The 24,140-nt window shown below is 32.2% G+C and overlaps 1 protein-coding gene across 6 annotated transcripts in view; it reads right to left on the reverse strand.

Moving 5' to 3' along the window:
• Window positions 1-24,140, reverse strand: part of SNTG1 (syntrophin gamma 1) — an 818,827-nt gene that overhangs the window by 22,979 nt on the left and 771,708 nt on the right. For 5 of the 6 annotated variants that reach the window (XM_077876979.1, XM_077876980.1, XM_077876977.1 and 2 more), the window contains one exon: window positions 12,442-12,552. In XM_077876979.1, the coding sequence (XP_077733105.1) occupies window positions 12,442-12,552 (111 nt within the window). Of the gene's footprint in view, window positions 1-12,440; window positions 12,553-24,140 lie in introns of those variants that run through there. The other variant, XM_077876982.1, reaches the window with a different exon arrangement.

A 24,140-nucleotide genomic window follows, 5' to 3' on the forward strand; every position in this document is an offset into this window, starting at 1 on the left:
AAAAATAGAAACAGAGGAGAACTCAACCTGAGGGGGAAAAAAAATAAAGCCCTAAGCTAATATCATACTTAATGGTGAAAGACTAAATGCTTTCCCTTAAAATAAGGAAAGCAGAGAATGTCCACAGTAACCACTCATATTAATATAGTATTTAAATTTGTAGCTAATACAATAGGCAAAAAAATGAAAGCAATGTGATACAGATCAGAAGAAAATATCTTTCTTTAATTTGCATGTCTTAATGATCTATGTAGATAAATCTAAAGAATCTTAAAAACAAAAACAAAAAACATGTAGAACTAGTAGGTATATTTATGCTGGAATCAGGATACAACGTAAGTGTGAAAACATTAATTATATTTCTATATTGTAACATTAATAATCGAAAAACAAAATTTTGAAAAACAACACCAATTATAGTCCCTTAAAAAATGATTTTGCTAAATGTAAATCTAATGACACATGCCTGGAATTTGTTCAATGAAAAGTACACACTGCAGAATCATTAAATAAAAAAGATAAGAAATAGGAAAGTAATTTTCACTGCTTTAAGAAATCAATATAGTATGTCAATTCTTTTCAGATTTATATATGTTTTATACCATCCTTATCAAAATACTAGTGAGTTTATTCATAGATACAGATAAGGCAATTATAAAATGTCTATGGAAAGACAAAGGGACTAGAATAGCTAAAGCAATTGTGAAAAATGAGAATAAAATAGAAGGAATCACTTTTCTTGATTTCAAGTATTATTATACAGTTAATGTATTCAGGATCATAAGATATTCACAAAGAGGTACATAAACCAAGAAATAACACCATACAAGTATGACCAACTGATTTTTGACAAAGCTGTATAAGCAATCCAATTGAGGAAAAATAGTCTTTACAACAAATGTTGCTGAAAAATTGGGTATCTATAGACAAAACAGTGAAAATCAGTTAAACCTCACAGCTTACAGGAAAGAAAATGAACTCAGATGTATCATATATTTAAATGGCAAGCCTATATAACTTGTTTTTAAGACTTGTTTATTTATTTTTAGAGAGAGAGAGAGTGAAGGAGAGTGTGTGCATATGGAGGAGGGGCAGAGGGAGAGAGAAAGAGAAACAGTAGCAGACTCCCTACTCAGGCGGGAGCCCCATGTGGGCTCACTCTCCTAGCCCTAAAATCCCCACCCCAGTGGAAACTAAGAGTCAGATACTTAACTGACCATGTCACCCAGGTGCTCCTAGCCTATAATAAAATTTGAAGATAGCATAGGGGAAAAATCTTTGAAACCTGGGATGTGTTGAAGAATTCGTGACATGACATCAAAAGCATAATATATGAAAGAAATAATTTACAAATGGGGTTTATGAAAATTTTAAAACTTTCTCTGCAAGATAACATTTAAGATGAAGGATCTTTGGAAGAAAATATTTGCAAACAACATATCTAATAAAGCCTCATATATAGAAAAGTAATCACAATTCCAAATGCTGGTGAGGATGAAGAGAAACTGGATTCCTCATACACTGCTATTAGAAATGTAAAACATTACAGCCACTCTCAACATTTCCCATACCCCTGAACAACTGTGCTCCTGCACATCCCAGAGAAATTAAATCTCACACTATTGTTCATAACAGCTTTATTTGCAATAACTAAACACTGGAAACAAGCAAATGTCCTTCAACAGGTAAATGGTTAAACAAATGCAGATATCCATATCGTGGAATACTATTCTGCAACAAAAAAGAATAAGCTATTGATAAACACAGCAATTTGGACAGATCTCAAGGGCATTATGCTGAGTGAAAAAAGTCAATCTCAAAATGTCACATACCGCATGTTTTAATTTATATAATCTCAAAATGACAAAATTATAGAAATAAAAAGCAGATTAGTCGTTTCTAGGATTTAGAAATGGTAGAAGTGAGAGATGCATCAACATAATGAAGGAAGTCCTGTATCTTGACCATGGAAATGGTTCTACAAATGCATATCTGTTACCATATTGCACAAATGCCAAATTCCTATTTTTTACATCATACTACAGCTACATAAGACTTAACTATTGGGTGAAACAGGATGAAGAGTGTATAGAGTATTTCTGTATCATCTTTATAGCTTCTTGGAATTTATATTCCACAATGAAAGGGTTTGGTAATGGCTATACTACTATTTGAATGTGTAGTAATAGTTTTATAATACTAAGCAATAAATCTGCATGAAAAAACTTCAGTGCTTTATACCTTCTGTCTAAGAATAAACATCTTTTCTGCTAAAATGCCTAGCAGCGTCTGCTTACACCCTCAATCACTCATCACTGTGTGAAATCAGAAACACTCAAATAAACATAAATCTTGATTATGCACTATCTATAACTGTGGTCTTGTGAGAATCAGTAGAGTTTGATTTTTGTTAAATTATTATATTTTTTCATGTGCATTTCAAATGCAATTTTCTATAAGCATGTTGTTTTCAAGGAAAAATGCCAATATTTTTTCCAGTTTGTGTTCTTATCACTTTAGAAGACATGAAAGATAAGTTTGATTAGTAGTCCAAGAATCAAGAAACAGTATTTTTTCTCACTTTGTAGGTTATGTTTTAGCTTTTGAGGGTCTCTTGACACACAAAATTCTTAATTTTAATGAAATAAAAAATACACATATACACACACATCATGGACAGGTGTTTGGAATCCCATCTAATCTGGATACTTTGCATTTTCATAAAATTTTAAGATTAGCTTGTCAATTTCCATGATAAAAGCAGCTGGATTTTGTGATTGGGTTTTTATTGAATGTGTTGTCTAATTTAGGAAGAAATGGTTTTTTTCACAATATTGCATTTCAAATAATGAATATAAGCCATCTTTCCCTTTATTCAAATCTTTTAAATTTCTTGTAACAATATTATATTATTTTCAGTATACAAGTTTGAACTTTTTTTTTTTTTTTAAAGATCTTATTGATTTATTCATGAGAGACACAGAGAGAGAGGCAGAGACACAGGCACAGGGAGAAGCAGGCTCCCTGCAGGGAACCCAATGTGGGACTCCATCCCTGAGCTGAAGGCAGACACTCAACTCCTGAGCCACCAGGTATCTCGGTTTGAGCTTCTTTTGATTATATTTTCCTATTTCATTAATTTAGATGTTATTATAAATAGAATTGGTTTTTTTAAGTTCATGGCTAGTATATATAAATAGAATTGATATTTGTATGTTGGGTTTGTATAGTGCAACATTGCTGAAATCATTAGTGAAAATATTCAGAGTGTTCTGTGTTTAATCTCAATATACAAGATTAACGTGTATGCACTGAGGTAGTTTTATTTCTTTTTATTGCCTAATTGTCCTGGTGAGACCATTTGGCACAATGTTGAGTAGGAGTGGTAAGAGCAGACTTCTTTGTTTACCAGAAAAACATTTATTCCTACCATTTCTTTCTTTACCAGAAAAACATTTATTCCTATCATTACATATGATGCTCACAGATACTCTTTATTAGATTGAAGAATTTTCCTTCTCTTCCTACATTGAGTGTTTTTATTATGAAAGGATTTTGGGCTTGTGAAATTTCTGTATTTCTGTACTTACTCAGACAATACATGTATTTTAAATTCTACTAATATGGTGTATCACACTGATTGATTTGGGTTTCATAAATCAATCATGTATTCTTGTAATAAATCCAACTTGGTCACAGCTTTTATAATTCTTTTAAAACATTGCTGGATTTCATTTGTATTAGTATTAATAATATTAATACTATAATATTTTGTATAATAAAGTTGTTAGTATTTTGTTCATTAGTAAAGTCATTTTCTTTATGGGAAGTCCTCAAATTATTAATTCAATCTCTACTTCCAGGGTATCTAACCAATTTATTATTTCTCCTAGAGTCACACTTCATGTTCTGTGTCTTTCTATAAATTTCATCCTTTCATCTAAGTTATCTAGTTGGTTGGTATAAAGTTGCTTCTGTATTTTTTTTTAATCTCTTTCACCAGGAATGATGTCCTTTCTTTCATTCATGATTTTAGCAAGCTGAGTCTTTTCTTTAAAAAAAAAAAAAAAAAGATTTTATTTATTTATTCATGAGAGACACAGAGATAGAGGCAGAGAACAGGCAGAGGGAGAATCAGGCCCTGTGCAGGAATTTAGTTTTATCTATTTCTTTACATGAAAATTTAGCATGCTGATTTGAGTCTTTCTTTTTTAATATACACATTTATAGATATGAATTTTCCTCGATCATTGACCTATCTGCATTTCATAAATTTTAAGATTGTTTTTGTTTTCATTTCTCTCAAAATATTTTCTAATATCTCTTGTAATTTAACCTTAGACTCACAGACAGTTTAAGAGTTTTCCTTTTCTCCATCACATACATTCGATTTTCATTATTTGTGGATTCTGTATTTGCAAATTTACCTACTTGTTAACATTTATTTTTAATTCCAAAACCACTATTCATGGTGTTTTCATAGTCTTTGTGGATATATATTTGGCAGTGAAAAATTTTAGTAACACACCATGCACTTTCCCAGCAGAGGTCAAACAAGGTGATACTCCTTGTTTCAGCTCTCATACTGTAAAATGTGTACAAAAAAGTCTTTTCTTTTCAGTATATTTATTAGGAGCCCCTGGGTGGTTCAGTTGGTTAAGTGTCTGCCTTCATCTCAGGTCATGATCCCAGGGTCCTGAGATCAAGCTCACATACTTCTCCCTCTTCCTCTGCCCCTCACCCCCTACTCATTTTTTTTTTTTTTCGCTTGCTCTGCTCTTTCTTTTTTCTCTCTCTCAAATGAATAAATTTTAAACATCTTTTTAAGGAAGAACATTGTAATATACTTAAAGATAAAATACATATGTTGGATAAGCTTTGTCTAGAGATGAGTTATAGTGCTCCTGACTGTGAATTCAATGTTAAAGACTCTACAGTAATATTAAATAAGTTGTCTTTAAACAAAAACTCACATAAAACAAAGTTATACATTAATTAATTAATGAAAATGCTGTGACTTGCAGGAACTCAGCCCTGTATTTCCTCTGGGAGCAATATTTCAGTATTTGCTGAATTACTGTTCATGATGACTTTGTAGAACATAAATATCACAAATAACAAGAATCAACTGCATTTATGAAGTTCCCCAATTTTCTTTTTTTTTTTTAAGATTTTATTTATTTATTCGTAGAGATGCAGAGAGAGAGAGAGAGAGAGAGGCAGAGACATAGGCAGAGGGAGAAGCAGGCTCCACGCAGAGAGCCTGACGCGGGACTCGATCCAGGGTCTCCAGATCATGCCCCGGGCTGCAGGCGGCGCTAAACCGCTGTGCCACCGGGGCTGCCCAAAGTTCCCCAATTTCTTCTGTTCTTTATTGTAATTTAATCTCATACTTAATGGAAAATATATTTTATATTATTTTAATCCTTTTGGAGGTATGAGATTTTTGTATGTCATAGCATCAGGTCTATCCTGAAAAACATTCTATAAGTACTTGAAAAAAAATGTATTCTGCTACTCTTGGGTGGAATGTCCTATAGATGTCTGCTCAAATTAACTGCTTTCTTGTTTTTCAAGTATTCTCTTTACTCATTTATCTTCTTCCCAGTTGTTCCATCCATAATTATAAATGAGATGTTGAAGTTTCCTATAATTTTTGTCTACATCTCCCTTCAATTTTATGTGCTTTTGCTTCGTGCTTTTGAACTAATATTATTAGGCACATGTATATCTACAATTCCTATGTTTTTTCTGACAAATTCACTTTTTCATCACTATAAAATGTCCTTTTTTTCTCAATTAACAACTATTGTTTTTCTCAATTAATAATTATTGTTTGAAGTCTATTTTGTCTGATATTTATGTAGCTATTTAGTTCTGTTTTATTATTGCTTCTATGGTATATATGTGGCATATTTTTTTATAATCTGTGAATATAAATCGTGCCTCTTATAAACAGCATTTAATTGAACAATGTTTCTTTTTCAATCTCTACCTTAAATCTCTACCTTATAGACAGCATTTAATTGAACAATGTTTTTTTTCAATCTCTATTTAAACTTTTTACATCTAAAGCAATTCACTGTAAAAGGAGGATTTTCATCTGCCATTTTACTTATTTTTCTCCTGTTTATTAGGTCTTTTGTTCCTCTGTTTTTTGATTCCTGCTTTCTTTTGTCTTAAACAGAAATTCTCTAATGCAGATTTTTAATTCCTTTTGCTTCTTTTATTACATAATTTTATTTTGTCAATGATTTCTGTTGGGATTAGTACTAATATCTTAATTTAAATCAATCTAGTTCTTATTAATACTAATTCAATTTCTATTACTTAGAAGAAATTTTGCTCCAACTACAGCCTCTGTTCACTTCCCCTTTTAATATTTTTGTCATGCAAATTACATATACATTTCAAGTACATCAATACAATTTTATAATTATTGCTTCACACAATTGTCTTTTTACAGTCTTTTTTCAATACTTTGAAGATATTATCTCACTGCCTACTAGTTTCTAATAATAAATCAACTGTTAATATTATTATTATTATTATTTACATCTGTTAGTATTATTGATGATCCCATGTATGTGATACTTCCTTTTCTTCTGCTGCTTTCAAGATCTTCTCTTTGCCTTTGATCTTCATGATACTGTCTATGGTAAGTCTGAATATAGTTCTCTTTGAATCTATTCTACTTAGAGTACGATTTTTTTTTTTAGTATAGTTGATGGTTGACAAACAGTGTGACATTAGTTTCAGGTGTTTAACATGGTGATTCAACAAGTCTGTACATTATGCTAAACTCACCACAAGTGTAGCTACCATCTGTTACCATACAATGTTATTAAAATATCATTAGCTATATTCCCTAGGCCATATCTTTTATTCTCATGACTTATTCATTCCATTACTAGAAACTTGTATCTCTTACTTCCCTTCACATATTTTGCCCACTGAATTACTGAATGTGTAGATTACTTTTTTATCTATTTTGAGTTTTCAACTATTATTTCTTCTAATATATTTCTGTCTCTTTCTATTTGTCTTTTAACTCACTTATTGAATTCTCTTTATATGTATGCAGGTATGTTTGCCAGCATGCCACAGGTTTCTGAGATCCTGGTCATTTTTCACTACTCTTTGCCATTTTTCTGTTGCTCTGATAGGATAATGTCTATTGGCTTATATTCAAGATTATTGATTCTTTCTTCTGCCAACTCAAATCTTACTCAGTCCCATTAGTAAATGTTTCATCTCAGTTAATAAGTATGTCAACTACAGATACTCTATTTTTTATATAACCTCTCTATTGTTACTTTCTATTTGATTAAGACACCATTGTCATATTTTCCTTTAACTCTTTAGACATTGCTTTCTTTAGTAATTTAAACATATTCATTATATCTGATTTAGTCTTTTTCTGGGGCACCTGGGTGGCTCAATGGTTGATTATCTGCCTTTGGCTCAGAGCATGATTCCAAGGTCCTAGGATGGAGTCCCACTTTGGGCTCCTTGCAGGGAACCTGCTTCTCCCTCTGCCTGTGTCTCTGCCTCTCTTTCTGTGTCTCTTACGAGTAAATAAATAAAAATTTAAATAAAGCCTTTTACTACTGAATCCAAAATCTGAACCCCATTCAAGACATAATCTGTTTGTTGGTATTTATTCTGTTTATTGTACATACTTTTCTGCTTTGATGGAAACTATATATTTTAGATAATATCTTGTAACAACTTTGGTTTTAGATTCTGCCACTTTCTAGAGGTTTACTGTTGGTGTTTTGTTGTTGTTGATTTTCTTATTGCTCTTTCTTTGTTTGGCACTGTTTTGCATTAATTCTATAGAATTTGTATTCCCTGTAGTGTGTTGATAACTAAGTTCTCTGTTAGTTTGTTTTACCTTTTTTCTATTTTTTCTTTTTAAATTTTTAAGCCTAGCTGCCCCTTGGTCACATCTGGGTCAGCCAACTTATGTGTTACCTATAAGTCTGTTATTCTTTACCAAGGAAATCTGCACATGAAGGCACATGTTCCAATTTCAGGACATTTCCAAAACAAAATTAACTAATCTCCTCCCTGTGTGTGGTCTCCAGTTCAGAGTTAAGCAACTGGTGCCTTTTCCTTTCTTGGGCATGCACATATCCCCACAAATCTCCAAGAATCAGAGTTTTTCCTAAATTGACAATCATTTCCTGGTTTTCTAAGAGATTTTCTTTTAAATTCCAGGCCAGGCTTTAGTTTGTTCCACTTAAAACTTAAAGCTTAGGTAGTCAAGATGTTGCCAGCAGTTTGCCAGTACTCTAGTTATGTCCTGGGGTAGATCCCCTCTTCTCTTTTTTCCCCTCCCCTTGCTGAGCTAAGCTCTGAGTCACATAGCCACCACAATAAGAATAGAGAATTCTCAGGAAGCTGCAAAGTAAACCAAATTACTGACTCTGCTCTGGATGAGGTCAGACCTTTCAATTTTCTGCAATGATACTGGCTTTTGTCTATAAAGCCACTGTCTGGGAAGGGAGGAGTATTTGAATATTTTTAAATTAAAACTTTAAGATGAACCCCATTATGTTACTGAATGGGGTCCAGTAGTTTCTCTTGCAGAGATAATTCTCCGTTCATTCTGTAATTTTGGTTATTTTTCATTCTTGTCAATTTGGCTAACTTTTAGGGTGCTTGAAAACAGATGCTTGGTTTCGATTGCTTTGCAGGCATTTCCACTGTTTTTGAGGGAGGGTAGGTTCACGGAGACCATCTATCCACTATTCCACAAGACACTCCCCTCTGGATCATTTATATTTTTGATGTACCCTTGGATTTTGAAAGTTTTGGAGTGTGATTTATTGATTTACTGATTTTTTTTAACTAATCAGAACTCAGTTTCCCTTTTACTCTGAAAGTGGAAGTACATATTCAATTTTAGGGAATTTTGGGGGTAAATTTTCTATTTTTCTCTCTCCTTTATTTACCCTTTTCTACTCATCTTGAATGCTAGTTGTTCCAGTAGTGGATTCATACAACTATCTTTCATCTTATATTTTCCATATTTTATGCTACTGCATTTTGAGAGAATCTTTAGCTATAATTTCCAGCTTTAGCTGTTTCTATTCTGCTATAGAGTTTTTCTTTTAAATGTGATATTCACATTTCATAAAAATCACTATTCTAGTTCATAAGAACTAGTTTTTAAAAATTACTTGCAAGTCTTTCTAAGCATTCTGAGGGGATTAATATATATCCTGTTTTAGGGTACTTGTCTTGGATGGTTGCTGAGGATGATTTATTAACCCCTTATAAACCCCTATTATCTCTACCTCAACAAAAGCTCATGGGAAAGGAGGGATTGACTAGCCCATGAAATCAAAGAGAGTTTCCAAATAATCATCCTGACAATTGAACCAGTGTTCATTCTCACTCCCTACTCATTCATATTGTATACATGGAAAACCTCTTGAGTGGGAATAATTTAATTGAACCATTTTTGGGTTATGGGTTCTTCTGTGCATTGATTCCATCTTTTTACTTTTAGGCTGATGGCAAAAATTCCCTTTCTACTTTTTCTCTACCTGTAACTTTCTGCCAATTTTAGGATATTTATGAACGTGTAACAGAAGTATGTTGGTATTCTCGTCTCCTGAGAAGAGCACACATGCTCTTATTATTACAAAAACCTTCATCTTGCACTGGAGTATTCTTAGCCTGAACTTAGATAACTCACCCTAGATAACAAAGATCATATTTATATGTGGAAGCCAGAGTTTGTTAACTACTAAGCTCATATTCTTACTACTATAGGACAATGACTTGTATAAAAATTAGGTAATGGTAAGGATCACATAAAGATAAACTGCATTATAGGCTTTTAAAAATTTTAATTGATATTTGTTTAGTTTTGCTTTATTTACTTAAACCTAGGACAAGTGAAGTAATAACTTATTTTCTTCATATCTTTATTCACCAATGTGTCCTTTATGTTTAACTTAAAAGTAAATTTTTCACACATTAATGATTATAAAGAAAATATTCAGAAATTGTTCTCAAAAATCACAAAAGTTTTACAGTGTACTTATAAAAGTGCATGGAGATCTCTTGACACACAGCTTTCCAAATATTTCTCAAAACACTATGAGTAGAAATTGTCATTTTGATCTCTTTTATGTTGATCTAAGCCATAAGAAGGCCGATCTTTCTAGGTAAGATAAAATTTTCTTCAAATAACATGGAATTTTATGTCTTTGATTATTTTTGAAGCTATGTCATTTCTTCTCTATTATAAGAATGTTTAAACAAATGATGTGAGAAATCAGATAAAATTCTATTTTTACTAAATATTTATAAACTATCAGTCATATCAAATTGTTTCATGCTTTAGCTCTCTGCTAATTTGTCAAAATTGTATATATACAACTTACTTTATAAAATGAAATACTTTTAAAAATCTATGGACTAAAATATAATGCTTTCGCTTGCTGAGGAATTTTGGTGTTTTACTAAAATTATTTTTCAGTAGTTATAATTATTTATTATTTATTTAGATTATGCAATTAAAAGTATACAACTGTCAACTATCAAAAACAACTATAAATTTGAGGAACTGTCCAAAAACAATGAATGAGAAATTTGGAATTAGAGGGACAAAGACAACATCCCACAAACACATTTTGAAAATTACTTAATATCATGCTGATGTCTGTGATTACTTCAAAATGTGTCAAGATAAGATGGATTGAGGTACAGAGAAAGGGATGGATACATAGATATGTGATAAAGAAGTATAGAGCAATGTGAATTATAGAGTTTAGTGTGTAGAGGGCGTTTACTGTAAATTACTTAAAGTATACTGTATGCTTGAAATTTTTCATAATAAAATGTTGAGAAAAGTGCTTACAATCTCAACTGTTAAACAATGATCTAGTGTAATTTAAAAAATTATCTTGCTCCCAGGCAAGCATCAGTCTAGGCCTTAGGAATATGATGTTGTAAGACATATATTTTGTGCTTAAAAGTTCTTAATCCAGTGAAGGAAGACTGCTAGTGAACAATTTCCATGCAGGATGGTTATCAATATTATGGTATACAAAAACTTAGAAGAGTTATATAATATACAAAGATGTTCCTGTCCCTGTTTTGGGGACACCTATATTTAGGGAGAAGCCAGTGATGGAAATGTAGAATTGAAAATTCATTATTATTATTATTTTAGAATTGAAAATTATGAAGTAAGTTAGATAAAGGGAGTGGGTGAAATGATGATGCTATATGTCTAAATTGATGGGAGACAAATATAAAGCAAGACCACATGTAACACCGATGCTTTAGAGAAATGCATCAGGAAAAGAACCAGCAGAAAGGGATTATATCCACAGTTCCCTCTTTAAACAACCACAGGCAGAGGTAGTCAGGCAAGTCCAAAGATAAACCTAAGGCAAAAATGGAGTATACACAGAGAAATTCAAACAAAAAGCTATGGAGAAAGGTTATGGGACAAGCATGAACAGAAATATAAGGTAAAAAAAAAGTCAACTTGTTAAAAGAATGAGAGGCTCTGATGTAGATTTAAAGCAGTGTTATAGGAGATGTGTATAGGATGTCAGAGAAGGCCATTCCTTGGAAGGATTTGACTCAGACTAATCTCAACACCTGAATTTAATAAGTATTGGAATGTAATAGAATTATGCTAATTTTAGTCCAGAGTTGGAAAATTATATATGGGTTTGCATTTCCATACAATTAATTTTCCACTTTGGTGTTTATTATTTATCCTTTCTTCCACACTGGAATAATATTTATAGTTTATTCTACCCTAAACATTATTATTGTGAATTTCATTGTAGAATAATTAATTTAAATTCTGAATATATACAAATATATGTATTAATAAAAATAAAGGTAGTGAAACTTTCTGATGAGTTTAAAGCAACATAGTTAATATATTTCAGAATATTGAAAATATTTGCATGAGCAAAGCAAAAAATTCATTCTTTTAACCATTTTATTAACATAAAATAACATGAGGAAAACATCAATTGGTTTAAAGAATATTTTTCTTCAGGGATTTGTGTTCATATCCAAAGAGGATATAGATAATAGCAAAATACACTCAGAATTTTTATTTTAAATTATTATTTAAAATGTGAAAAGACCAAGAAAGTGACTGTTTCAATTCTCAGAATATTATTTTAGTGTGACACAAATATAGTTCATAAGAAATTAAAACTAGGAAATGCAATTAGCTCTGTCTAACTTATTCTGATTTATGCCTTTCAGTGAAATTTTGCCACTAAAATCTCAAAGTGATTTTATTCTTTTGTTCCTGAGGAATATTCCAAAGTATACAGAAATGTGTGGTTTTGCTCTTCTGTTCTCCTAAATATTCTCTCCTTTGCTTATTAATGGCATTAATATAGTTGATTTATATGATGGTGGTTTATATGATGAATTTAGATTTACCTTTGCTTCAATCTGCTTAGTATCTGGATTCTGAAACAAAAATTTGATTTTGCTCTTGCCATCATCTGAAGAACCTTTAAGCTGAGAAAACTTATACCTCCAAAGTATAGCCTAAAGGGTAAAAGAAAGAAACACACAAGTCAGCACAATTAATATCTACATTCAACCAAGAAAGTCTTCTTTTACCTGGTAAAAGTTAATCATATTAAATTAGTACTATATCCCAGTATTAAAAAGTAAATTAAAATGTATTTACCAAAGGCTGTAATTTAGTATTCAAAATATCTTTTAGTTTCCAGAAATAACTTCAGTATCCATGAAATAATTATTTCAAAATATATATGCAAATAAATCAATTTGAATATCCTGCTTATATATTATCATGAAACCAAAACAAACTCAGTTAAAGCATATGTCTGTTAGTAATAAGCAAAGACATTTATTATTTCTTTCTTTTTTCTATCAATAGAAGTGATAAAGTGATTTTGAATTGATAATTCTGTAGATATTCTATAGTACTTTCTTTTAAAGCTCAAACTAATAGTCTATAGCTTTATCAGGTTAAAAGACCAGCCTGAGTAAATAATTATGACAAAAATTTATATGGTATCCTCATGAGACCAAACTAGAATAAGCATTTTACAGAACTAGTCCATTAATCCATAATATCTTAGTGAATAGGTTTATTTGACTAAAAGCCATCTTCCAATATTGCAGGGGCAAGTTTAGATAATATGAAATTTATGTTAAGAGCCAAACATTCCTTACAACATGACTAGGCACTTACTGTTTGAATATATAGTGACATGGAATTCCAATGACAAGTCCAAATACTTTTGTGAGGGTATCCATTTTTTTATTGTAGAGAAAAATTAAGAAGCTGGTACAAAGAATTCTTATCAAACAGGTTACTCAATTTTAATATCTCATAAAATCTGGTACATCATCACAATTAATGAACTAGTATTGGCACATTATTATTTAGTAGGGTCCATCATTTATGCAGTTTTTCTTAGTTTTAACTTAATGCCTTTTTCTGGTACAGAACTATACCCAGGACACCACATTACTTTTATTTTTTTGTGTCTTAAGCTCTACTTGTCTGTGACAGTTTCTCAGATCCTTCTCAGACTGTCCTTCACAACTTGAAAAGTACTGGTCAGGTATTTGACCCTACTGGAATTTGTCTGAAGTATTTCTCATAACTAGATTAGTTAAAGATTTTCTAGAATGTTGAGAATTTAGCAAAGCCACTGCATGGTGTTGTTGCCTCAGCATCCATTTAGTCTGGCCAAGTAACCTGTAGAACCTTAAACTGACATTAGCCCCCTTGTGCAAGTGCATGAGCTAGAGAGCAGTCACAGTCACAAACATGTAAGTTCCTGATAAGACTCCTCAACAGTCCTTCTCATCAATAGAATCTCTTGTCTCCCAGGGTCTGTGTGCCTTGTGCATCACTTAGATAAGAACCCCATGCAGCTTACCAAAACCTTGCTCTTTGAGTATGAATTGACCAGTCCAGTCTTAGCTCAGGAGTTTAAAACAGCAAGCACTCCACCTATGCACCCTAAAAAAGGCATGTGCCCCAGGTCCTGTCTCACTGTGTTATGCTTTGACCACCCCATGTGGCTTCTGAAGGCATGTCATGTCCTTTTTCCAGGACCTGTGAATAATAAACTCCTGTATTTCAATTTCTCTTGTGGTCTGTTGTGGAACTGTGGATCACCATCTGGCATCCTGTGCTTTACTTAACAAATGTTAACAAAGTCAGAACACTCAAATTCTGTCATTGTTTAATACACTTGGGGCTTTGATGCTTGCTGCTTATAATTTTTATAATTGTTAAATTTTCTTTTTGAACTAATCCTTTTATCAGTATATAACACTCGTCTTTGTCTCCTGTAATAGTAACACAAAATCCATTCTTTTTTTTTTTTTAAGGCTTATTTATTTGAGAGAGAGGAGGGATGGAGGGATAGAATAAGTAAGTAGGGTTGGGACAGAGGGAAAGAAGCACACTCCCCAGTAAGTGTGGAGACTGATGCTGGGCTCAATCTCCTGACCCTGAGATTATTACCCTGACATCATGACCTGAGCCAAAATCAAGAGTCAGACACTTAACTGAATGAGCCACCCTGGCGCCCTGAAATAAAATATATTCTTATACTGGCTTAGCCACCTGCTCTTATTTGGTAATTATTTGTATGGAATATCTTCTCATGTCATTTTTATTTTAACCCACTTTAATCTTTAGATCTAAAGTTAGCCTCTTGTAGACAGCATATACTTGGAGCATATTCTTTAAATCTATTTTGTCCTGAAGAGAAAATGGTAGTTATTGCTTAATGATAACAGAGTTTCTATCTGGGGTGATGACAAGTTTTGAAAACAGCGTGAGTCATTTAACGCCACCAAACCGTATGCATAAAAGTGGCTAAAATAGAAAATTTTATATTATTTTAACACGATAGAGACAAAGTTTAAAAAGTCATTCTGGAAACAATGTATCTCCAAAATCCACTCAAGATAAATGTTAATTAAAAAGTTCACACTTTAAAAGGTATAATGAAATAGCAAAATCATAAATTCCTTAAAAATAAGGATGACAAAACTATCAATAATAATGACACATAATGCATTTATATAGAATGTTATTGACTGTTTATCTACTTATTCACCAAACATTTTGGGGAAATGGCTGCTATATATTACGCATTTTGCTTTTGCTTTCATGAGACTATACAATTTATAAAGAAGCAATATCTACATTTAAATTGTCTAAATGTTTCTTTAGATCTGTTAATATACAGAATTCTCTAACAATAAAATTACCTGGGACTACTAACTTTCTGGAAAAAAAAAATACGAGTTAAACTTTTATTTCATAAGTTCCTCTAAGTAAAATTCCTTACATTTTAAAAAGTGAAATAATTTAAACAAGCCAGATTATAGGAAAAGTACATAATGTAAGTGAATATTGAATAACTTCAAAAAGAGGGAGTCCCAGACTTAGAAGTAACAAAAAATTATATAGTCATAGGTACAAGTAATGTATATTTACCAAAATGAAAAGAAAAGCAATAAACTTAGTGGCATGTAGAATATACGGTATAGTGTAAGGAAAATACTAAACATATAATAAATAAAAAGGCAAAGAATATTATGCAGAAGTCATTCCAAAAAATGGAAAAACAAATATTATTTTAATAAATATATGTTCAATTTTACTAGAAATAGAGTGTAATAATAAAATGACTTAGCTTTCTCCAAATATTTAGTAAAGATAACTGAAATGATAATAACTAAAGCTAGCAAGGTTATGTTGAAACAAATATTGCATAAAATTGCTAGCAACAGTGTAAATTCTTTAGGATAATAATTTTAATATGTATTTTAAACCTTTCAAATATTCATATTATTTGATTGAGAAATTCCATTTCTAAAAGTTAACTGTAAAGAAATAGGATGTATGAAAACAAAGGAAAGGGTTAAACACATTGTTAGTAAATATCAAAAATGGAAATTCTGAACATTTTGCTTAAAATAATGTTCATAAGAATCATATATTTACATAGAAAAATGCAAATAATATAATGGTAAGGAAGAACTTAAGGTCATGAAATTAGATGAGATACCCATATTAAAACAAAGTAGCTTGCAAAAGGCTGGAGGGAAAATGTCTGCAAAAAATAGCATCTTATGTAGCTCAGGGCCTGACATTAACCTACTATTGTGGTTTTGGAAAAAAAAAACAAAACTATTTTTAGCTTGCTTAGCTATATAATGAAAGGCTTTGACATTCTCAAATTATAATTAAAAATTTGAGACAATATTTCATATTTAGTCATTACAGTGTAAAACTGGAATTTATCATTTCAACTAGATGATTTTTCAAGGGATAAAAATACTTTAAAAGCTCACTAATTTAAGTAAAGAGTGACAACAAACTTATTCTGGCTAAAGAAGGCATATTATAGACATATGAAGGAGGTTTGGAAACTGTTTGGAATATGGAGCATCAATCCTTGGCTGTGAGTGGAATACTTCAAAGATAATAAAGTAGTTAATGAATCTAATAATGATTGACTGAAAGATTTGTCAGTTAAGAGGTAATGATACAAAATTAATATAATAACAACTTGGTGACAGATGGTAGCTAGATTTATCATGGTAATCACACCCTAATGTACATGAATGTTGTATGCCTAAAACTAATATAATATTGTATGTCAACTGCACTTAAACAACAATAGAAAACAATAGAAAAGGTAAATCAGTAGCAAAATAAAGCATGCACTTAACATACTTATCATTGTACCTGGAAATAGTATTCAATAAATGTTTAGAAGTGTTAAAACAAACAAAAGTAACACAGTAAACGAGAAAGAGTTAGAACAGGCTTGATAAACTGTGTGAATTGGTAATTCTCACAGAAATTCATTAAGGACAATTTGGAAGAATCTGAATCTGAATATATATATATATATAGAATATATATATATATATATAATCTATATATATATATATAGAATGAGATGAGAGTAATTATAAAGATTATATTATATTATAATTTTATATTATAAAAATTATAAAGATTACCTCCTCCCTGATCACCTATTTTTGGTGCACTCTTCCCCATACACTGACCTAATTTCCATTACTAGTAAGATATTAAGATCTTTTTCCCTATTATAATGCATATATCTCAGAAAAGGTAATGAATTTTTTTGACAACATAGTGAAATAAAAATAAATCCTGATCATAGTGCTGTAAGTACTGGGATGTAACCAAATGTTAGACCTTATAAACCACATGACCTTGGACAAGATTCTTAATTAGAGTCTGAGTATATCCTTTTGTAAATTAGAAGTAGTGATACTTGACTATCCTACTTTAAAGTGTTACTGTGAAAATGGATGAGATGGTGATGTTCATGAAATTGCTTTGTAAATAGTAGGGTTTTTTTTTTCCCTATTAGTTAAAATTAACTTAGTAGTTTTTCCAATAGACCTGTAGAATATGGCAAATTCTGATGTGAGAAGGCCCCCGAACACAAGTAGCAATAATAGTGATAATTCTGGGAGAATATGGAAGTAGATATGAGAACTTTCAGAAGACAAAGACTGCCTTCTTGACCTGTCTGTAGTCTTCTATGAAAAAAAAAAAACTTATATTCAGTTTTAAAATTAAAAATTTATTTTATCTTAAACATAAGTCATAAAATACATTGCATTTTGAGGAAGCAAGTCCCAGTAAATGTCATAATGATTTCTCATTGCTATGAATGGTATATATTGCATAGACTCCTGATTCTACATTATACCAGATCTAGAAAATCTCCTCCCTCTCCATCTGCTCTATGACTTCCTTGTGTTTCTTCCTTTTTTTCTGCATAAAGTTTTAGCATATAATGCTCCTAAATTCAGAGCAAAAAGGGTAGTGAGTAGTAGAAGAATAGAGTAGAAATAGGGGAAAAAGAAAGAATTTTTGATTGTGAGTGCTGAGACGCTTTCATTTATTTGTTTGTTTAAAACATATGTTAATTATATTTATATTTATTTATTCATTCACTCATTCATTCATTCATTTATTTATTTTTAAAGATTTTGTTTATTTATTCAAGAGAGACAGAGAGAGAGAGAGAGAGAGAGAGAGAGGCAGAGACACAGGCAGAGGGGGAAGCAGCTCCATGCAGGGAGCCTGACGTGGGACTTGATCCAGGATCTCCAGAATCATGCCCTTGGCTGGAGGCGGCGCTAAACCACTGAGCCACCTGGACTACCCCTTATTCATTTATTTAAACCTTTAATGACAGTATTTTTTGTCATGTTGCTTAATGCGTCCATCCAACTGTGCCCCTTCAGTATGTGATTAGCCTTCTCCATGGATCCACACTCAACAGAGAAAACCAAGTTTGTCTTTCACCACCTTCCTTTCCAGAGTCCTGATACATTGAAATACTGGCTGATATGGGAATATCACACCAGAATATTTTCCTGGTCAGCACAAATGGAACATGCAGGGTCCTTGCTTTATTACTTTATTAGTAACTTTATTAGTTAAGTGCACTTGGACAAGGAGTGCTAAAGACAGCTTCTTTCTTCAGGTGTCATGAGGTGAGGAGGTAAGTACTCATTATTTCCATGTTCATGAGCTGGTTGATATACCAGAATGCATATTGCAATTTGTCTCCTGGTATCTGAGAAGAATAAAATTGTCAGGAAATTTGTTCGAGGGGTCATTGGGAAACAGGAAACTCTAGATTGTATATACATGAAAGATGCACAGGAAAAAGAGGTTAAGTGGGAGTTCTGTGGGGTTTTTAGACACCAATTTGAATAGATAGAGGTCTTATTTATTGTAGGACTGAAATTCTTCCCTCAACTCATTTTGTAGCTGGTCCCTTCTCACCATCTAGGTCCCACTAGAACTATCAAGGCTTCAAAGAGCCTTTTCCTTTCAAACTATTAAAAGACCTTCTAAGGTCTTCAGTTTCTCAATACCTTGTTCATTTTCTCCCCAGACATAACTGTAGTCTGTGATCATCCTGTTCTCTCTTTACTGTAATGAAAGCTTCAAGTCTATAAGTAGTTGGTCTAACTAGCTCATTCCTTAACAGAGTGAGTAGCTGGTATACAGTTGACACAATGAACCTAACTTTTGTGAAATATATGCATTAAGACAGAGTAAATATTAAAAAAGAAAATTCCTTCTCATTCCTTTTATTATGTGGTTGTCATGTTATTGGAGAGGTGGGGAAAACATACTAAAATGAGAATTTCATTTAAAAGAAAACATAAAATTTCCAACCTTAGAACAGGCAGGACTCTAACGACCAGCAGGCAATAATTTCTCTGGATTTGGCAAGCCTGTGGTCTCTATCTTCTCTAGATAATTTTAACCAAAGGGATCTGTTTGGGGTTGGAAAATTCTTGCCACCAGTAATAAGCTTAATTTGTTGAACTTGATGGAGATCAAGTACAAAATGAGTAAGAAAAAGAAAAGAAAAGAAAACAAAATAAAAAAAAAACTACTAACAATATATAAAGACATTTCTGAACATTTTTAAAATGTGGAATTTGATCCAAAGACTTCATTATAAATAATCACAGACTGATTTTCACTTGCCCAAGTTTTTCCATGGATGACTGCTTCTACTTGCTCCTGGAGAAAAAGGAGGTCAAACATGGTCAAATACATGGTGAGGTTCATTTGCACAATAAAGTCTGAGGACATTTTTAGAAATGAAACTCATCTAACTTACTTTAACCAGGTAGTTTTTCCCATGGAACACATTTCAAAAATCAATAAAAATTGCACTATAAAATATTTAATGCAACAAGGTATCTGAAATATCGTGTTGATTTATTAAAACATTTGTTTGATAATCAAAATCAGTGTTTAACTCAACATATTTTTTGATTATATGGAATGATAAATATAAAATGAATGTGGCATTTTGAACATGCATTAAATATTTTTAAGTGTAGACACATAAAAGCTGCAAGTTTTGATACATTTGAAGAAAGAACAACACAGTGAATCACAGCATTTTCGATACTGTAGTGATAAATTCATTGAAGATAGCCAAAACAAAAATAGGCAGTAAGAAAATATATAGGTAAAACTTATTGACCAAAGTGTTCTCTCAATTAAAGATTATGACCAAAAGTGTGCAAAGCAATTTTTTGCCTCTTACCTACGCTTTATAATTAATACATTTTATTTTAAACAATACAATACAGGCAAACATAAATGCTAAGAAAAAACCTTGGTTCAATGCCATTCGGGGTTTATAATTTAAGGTCATCGTTCTTAAACCAGAGCATAATCCTTATAAAATATGCTTACAAATGATGATTGAAGATGAAATGTTGAACTATTATCAAGCAGAGTATATCATACGAAGATAATGAGGCACATAGCATTAAGTCATACGATGGGTGAACACATGTACAGATCTTAAGTAATTTAAAAATACTTTGCTTAGTGCCTGGGAAGTATTCTGTGTGTCTGTTGTCCGTCAATGGACATCTTATTACAATGAACATAGCATTGCTCTACGTAGGCCCTTTCATGCCTGCAAGAGTGATGCAACAGCCAGAGTATTTCCATTTTCCAGATAATACAATTAAAGAAACAGCATATCCATTCATAATATTTCACAGCTATTAAGTGGAAATCAAATCTAAGTACATCATTCTCCATGGTTCATACTCCTGCTTTTATCCCAAGCTGCATCTTTGATTTGCTAGAATTCTTTACCCAACTAAATAAAAATCACAGACCCATTTACTGAGCATGATCAGTAATAAACGAACTTTCATTGCAAATGCCTGACTCCTTTCTTAAAATAGAGGAAAGACCTAGAGTCCCATTTAGTGTAGGACACTAAACCAAGGAAGGTAATTTGCTGATTTTCTCAGATAGTGTATTCTGAGTCATTGTTTCTTCTTTATAATACTTTGCTAGGGGATCCCTGGGTGACACAGCGGTTTGGCGCCTGCCTTTGGCCCAGGGCACGATCCTGGAGACCCGGGATCGAATCCCACGTCGGGCTCCCTGCATGGAGCCTGCTTCTCCCTCTGCCTGTGTATCTACCTCTCTCTCTCTCTCAATCTGTGACTATCATAAATAAATAAAAACTAAAAAAAAAGATACTTTGCTAGTTTAACATTTTCCCCCTCCAAGTCAAAAGCTTTGCATAAGGTATTCATTTGTTTAAGACCAATTGCTAGAATTGACTTAAAATTTGGAAACTTAGTGATTGAGAGAATGTTCTACATTTGTGTAATCCCTCAAAAAACAGGATTCAAAGCTGAACATAACTAAACAACTCAGGTTAGTGAATGAATTCATGTTTGTATAACATCAAGAATGTCTTAGATGCAGACTATTCAAAAGTATAATTCATTAATTACATATAAATGGAAAATGAAGATATGCAAATGATAATGAAAAACTGGCCTATTGAACAAAAAGAGACAAAACAGTCTCAAAAACATTCTCAGTTTTCTTCTTCCAGTGTTTGCCAGCTTCAATTTTTCATGCCCCACAGAAAAATTTCTCTTAAAAAGAAATAAGAAAACAACCTCTACATAAGAAGGTAATATAAGCATCATGTCATTTAACTTATGAGTAATAGACGTAGGATATTTTACAACACAGAGGGAAAAACACCAGAAAGAATAATCTATATGTATTACAAGGTGTTGCATAGATCATGTTAACAATTACAACAAACAATGCTTTGAGGCCAGGGTCTATTTTCACTCTTCCCATAACACCAAACATCTGGTACTTGGCATTTAATTCATGTTGGCCTAGCAATAACCACAAATACATTTTTTTTTCCTTGCAAATTGCCTTGATGGATCTTCTAGGGAAGCAGTAAATCAAACCTTCCATTCAGCCGTATTTTCATTTTGCATCATGCCACGACTTTGGCAAGAAGCCCAAGGATACATATTACCTCTTGCCTTCCTTCTGTCCACCCTCCCACACCTTTTTTAGTATTCTAAAAGTGAATCTTTTTCCTTCTCTTTTTTTTGTGGATGAGCTAGGGGTCCTATTTGGTGGAAAACCAGAAGAAATTTTCTCTTTAAAACTATTTTTCTTAACATATCTTTATACTTCTCATCTGTTCTTCATTCGTGTAAAATTTATCCAACTTAAATGTCTTTGGGTGTAATTGCATTTTTTACTTCAGTTCTATACTAATTTTTAAATCTTTAAGTTTTAACAGTGATGATCAGAGAGGTAAAAACAGAAATATTGAAAGATCACAGAATTAGATGAAGGCTTATGGCTTTCATTTATTTCTTTAGGTGGTATTATATTCATCAAATATTCATTACTGGTCATTGAGTCAATTCTGTCTTTGAACTGTGCTTGAGTCTGGATCAGAGATTAGAGATAATACCTCCACCAGACTTAATTGTAATATATTATGATAAGTGCTATGCAGGGCTATGCCGGGCTATGCCTACAATTTTGTTATCAAAGAAGAGACATGTAAATCAGATGGGTGAAAGAAGGCTTTCTGGATGAAGATTTGCACTCATAGATGAATGTTAACTGTGGTAGTATTATGTCTAAAACCCTGGAACATGGAACATGGCTGAGTCATCAAACATTGCAGAAATACAGGAGATAATGCTAAATTGCAGACAGAAACCAGAACATAAAAGGCTTCTATATATGCTTACAAATACTGTCTTAAAAGCAGTAGGGAGCCACTAAAGTAATTTAACTAGAGAAACTGAAGACATGGCTGAATTTACATTTTAGAAGTATCATTAACCTAGCAATGTCGTGAAAGATGGGCCATAGAGGGATGCAACTCTATGTCTTTATAATGCTTTGGCTTCTTGCCACAGTATCTGAAAGTACCCAGTTGCAGATCTGTCTTTTTCACTAAACTGTAGACTTCCTTAACTGTAATTTCTAGTGTATATCAGTGGTCAAGGCATAGTTAATGCATAAAAAGAGTGTGTTCAATAAATAAATCAAAAAGGACTATTTAGGTAATATTGCAAAAATTCAAATGAGAAGGGATTACCCAAGTTAGCTAGCAAACATCTTCCAGATTTATTTAGAAGGAATTGTTGAGGAAGAGACAGGAGTATAGAAGACAATTCAGATTTCTTTTAATGACTAAGATAGGAATGCAAAGGACTCAGACCAAAATGGACAACAAAATTCAGTGCTGGACACAATGTGCTGAGATGTTTTTAACATGTAACCTTAGAGAGCAAGATGCTTATCTGAGCTGCAGTTAACAAAACAGAAATTCATTATCATTATCATCAGGCCAGCTCCTAAATTAAAGATTGGCTGGAACAGCCCAAACTCAGAATTATCTAACAAATATATCTCATTTAAATTTATTCCCTTGAATGGACTGTACATATAGGGATCAATGTATATATATTTCCATCTCATAGATGGAATATTCAAAGAGGAGTATACAAACTTTCACTTTAAGAATTTATTTGGAATAATAGAACTAAAAAAATTTAAAAACCAGAAAAAGTATTTTAAAACTCAGACTTTGTGGGTTATTTTGTAATAGCTTGAAGTCATCAATTTAGTAAGTTGATGTACACCGAGTACTTATTTTAATCATATCTACATAAAATTTTTCCAAAGAATAATCACAGTGTATGTGAGAAAGGATGTACTAACATGTTTCCACATGCTACTGGACATGGTATAGCTATTTGTTATTATTAACATTCTAATTTTGAGAACCTTATACGTCACATACATAATATGAAAGGCAAGAAAATTTGGTTTTCTTGGTATGAATTTCTCAAATCCTTAGGGCTTTGTTTTTGTTTTGTTTATTGTTGTTGCTTTTTTTGTGGCAACGTGATAGAATTCAGCCATACTTTTGTTAATATTTCCAATCCTCTATACAAATGAACTCTTTTCTAGTTATTTTTTTTTAACTTATGCACACAGTTGCCAGCTCAATGGATAGTAACAGCTCTAGAGAGTAAAAGAAAGGTGTTTCCAGGGGATCCCTGGGTGGCTCAGCGGTTTAGCGCCTGCTTTCGGCTCAGGGCATGATCCTGGAGTCCAGGAATTGAGTCCTGCATCGGGCTCACTGCATGGAGCCTGCTTCTCCCTCTGCCTGTGTCTCTGCCTCTCTCTCTGTGTCTCTTATGAATAATAAATAAAATATTAAAAAAGA

Source organism: Canis aureus, chromosome 28 (assembly GCF_053574225.1).
Source record: "Canis aureus isolate CA01 chromosome 28, VMU_Caureus_v.1.0, whole genome shotgun sequence".
In the NCBI taxonomy this organism is placed as follows: Eukaryota; Metazoa; Chordata; class Mammalia; order Carnivora; family Canidae; genus Canis; species Canis aureus.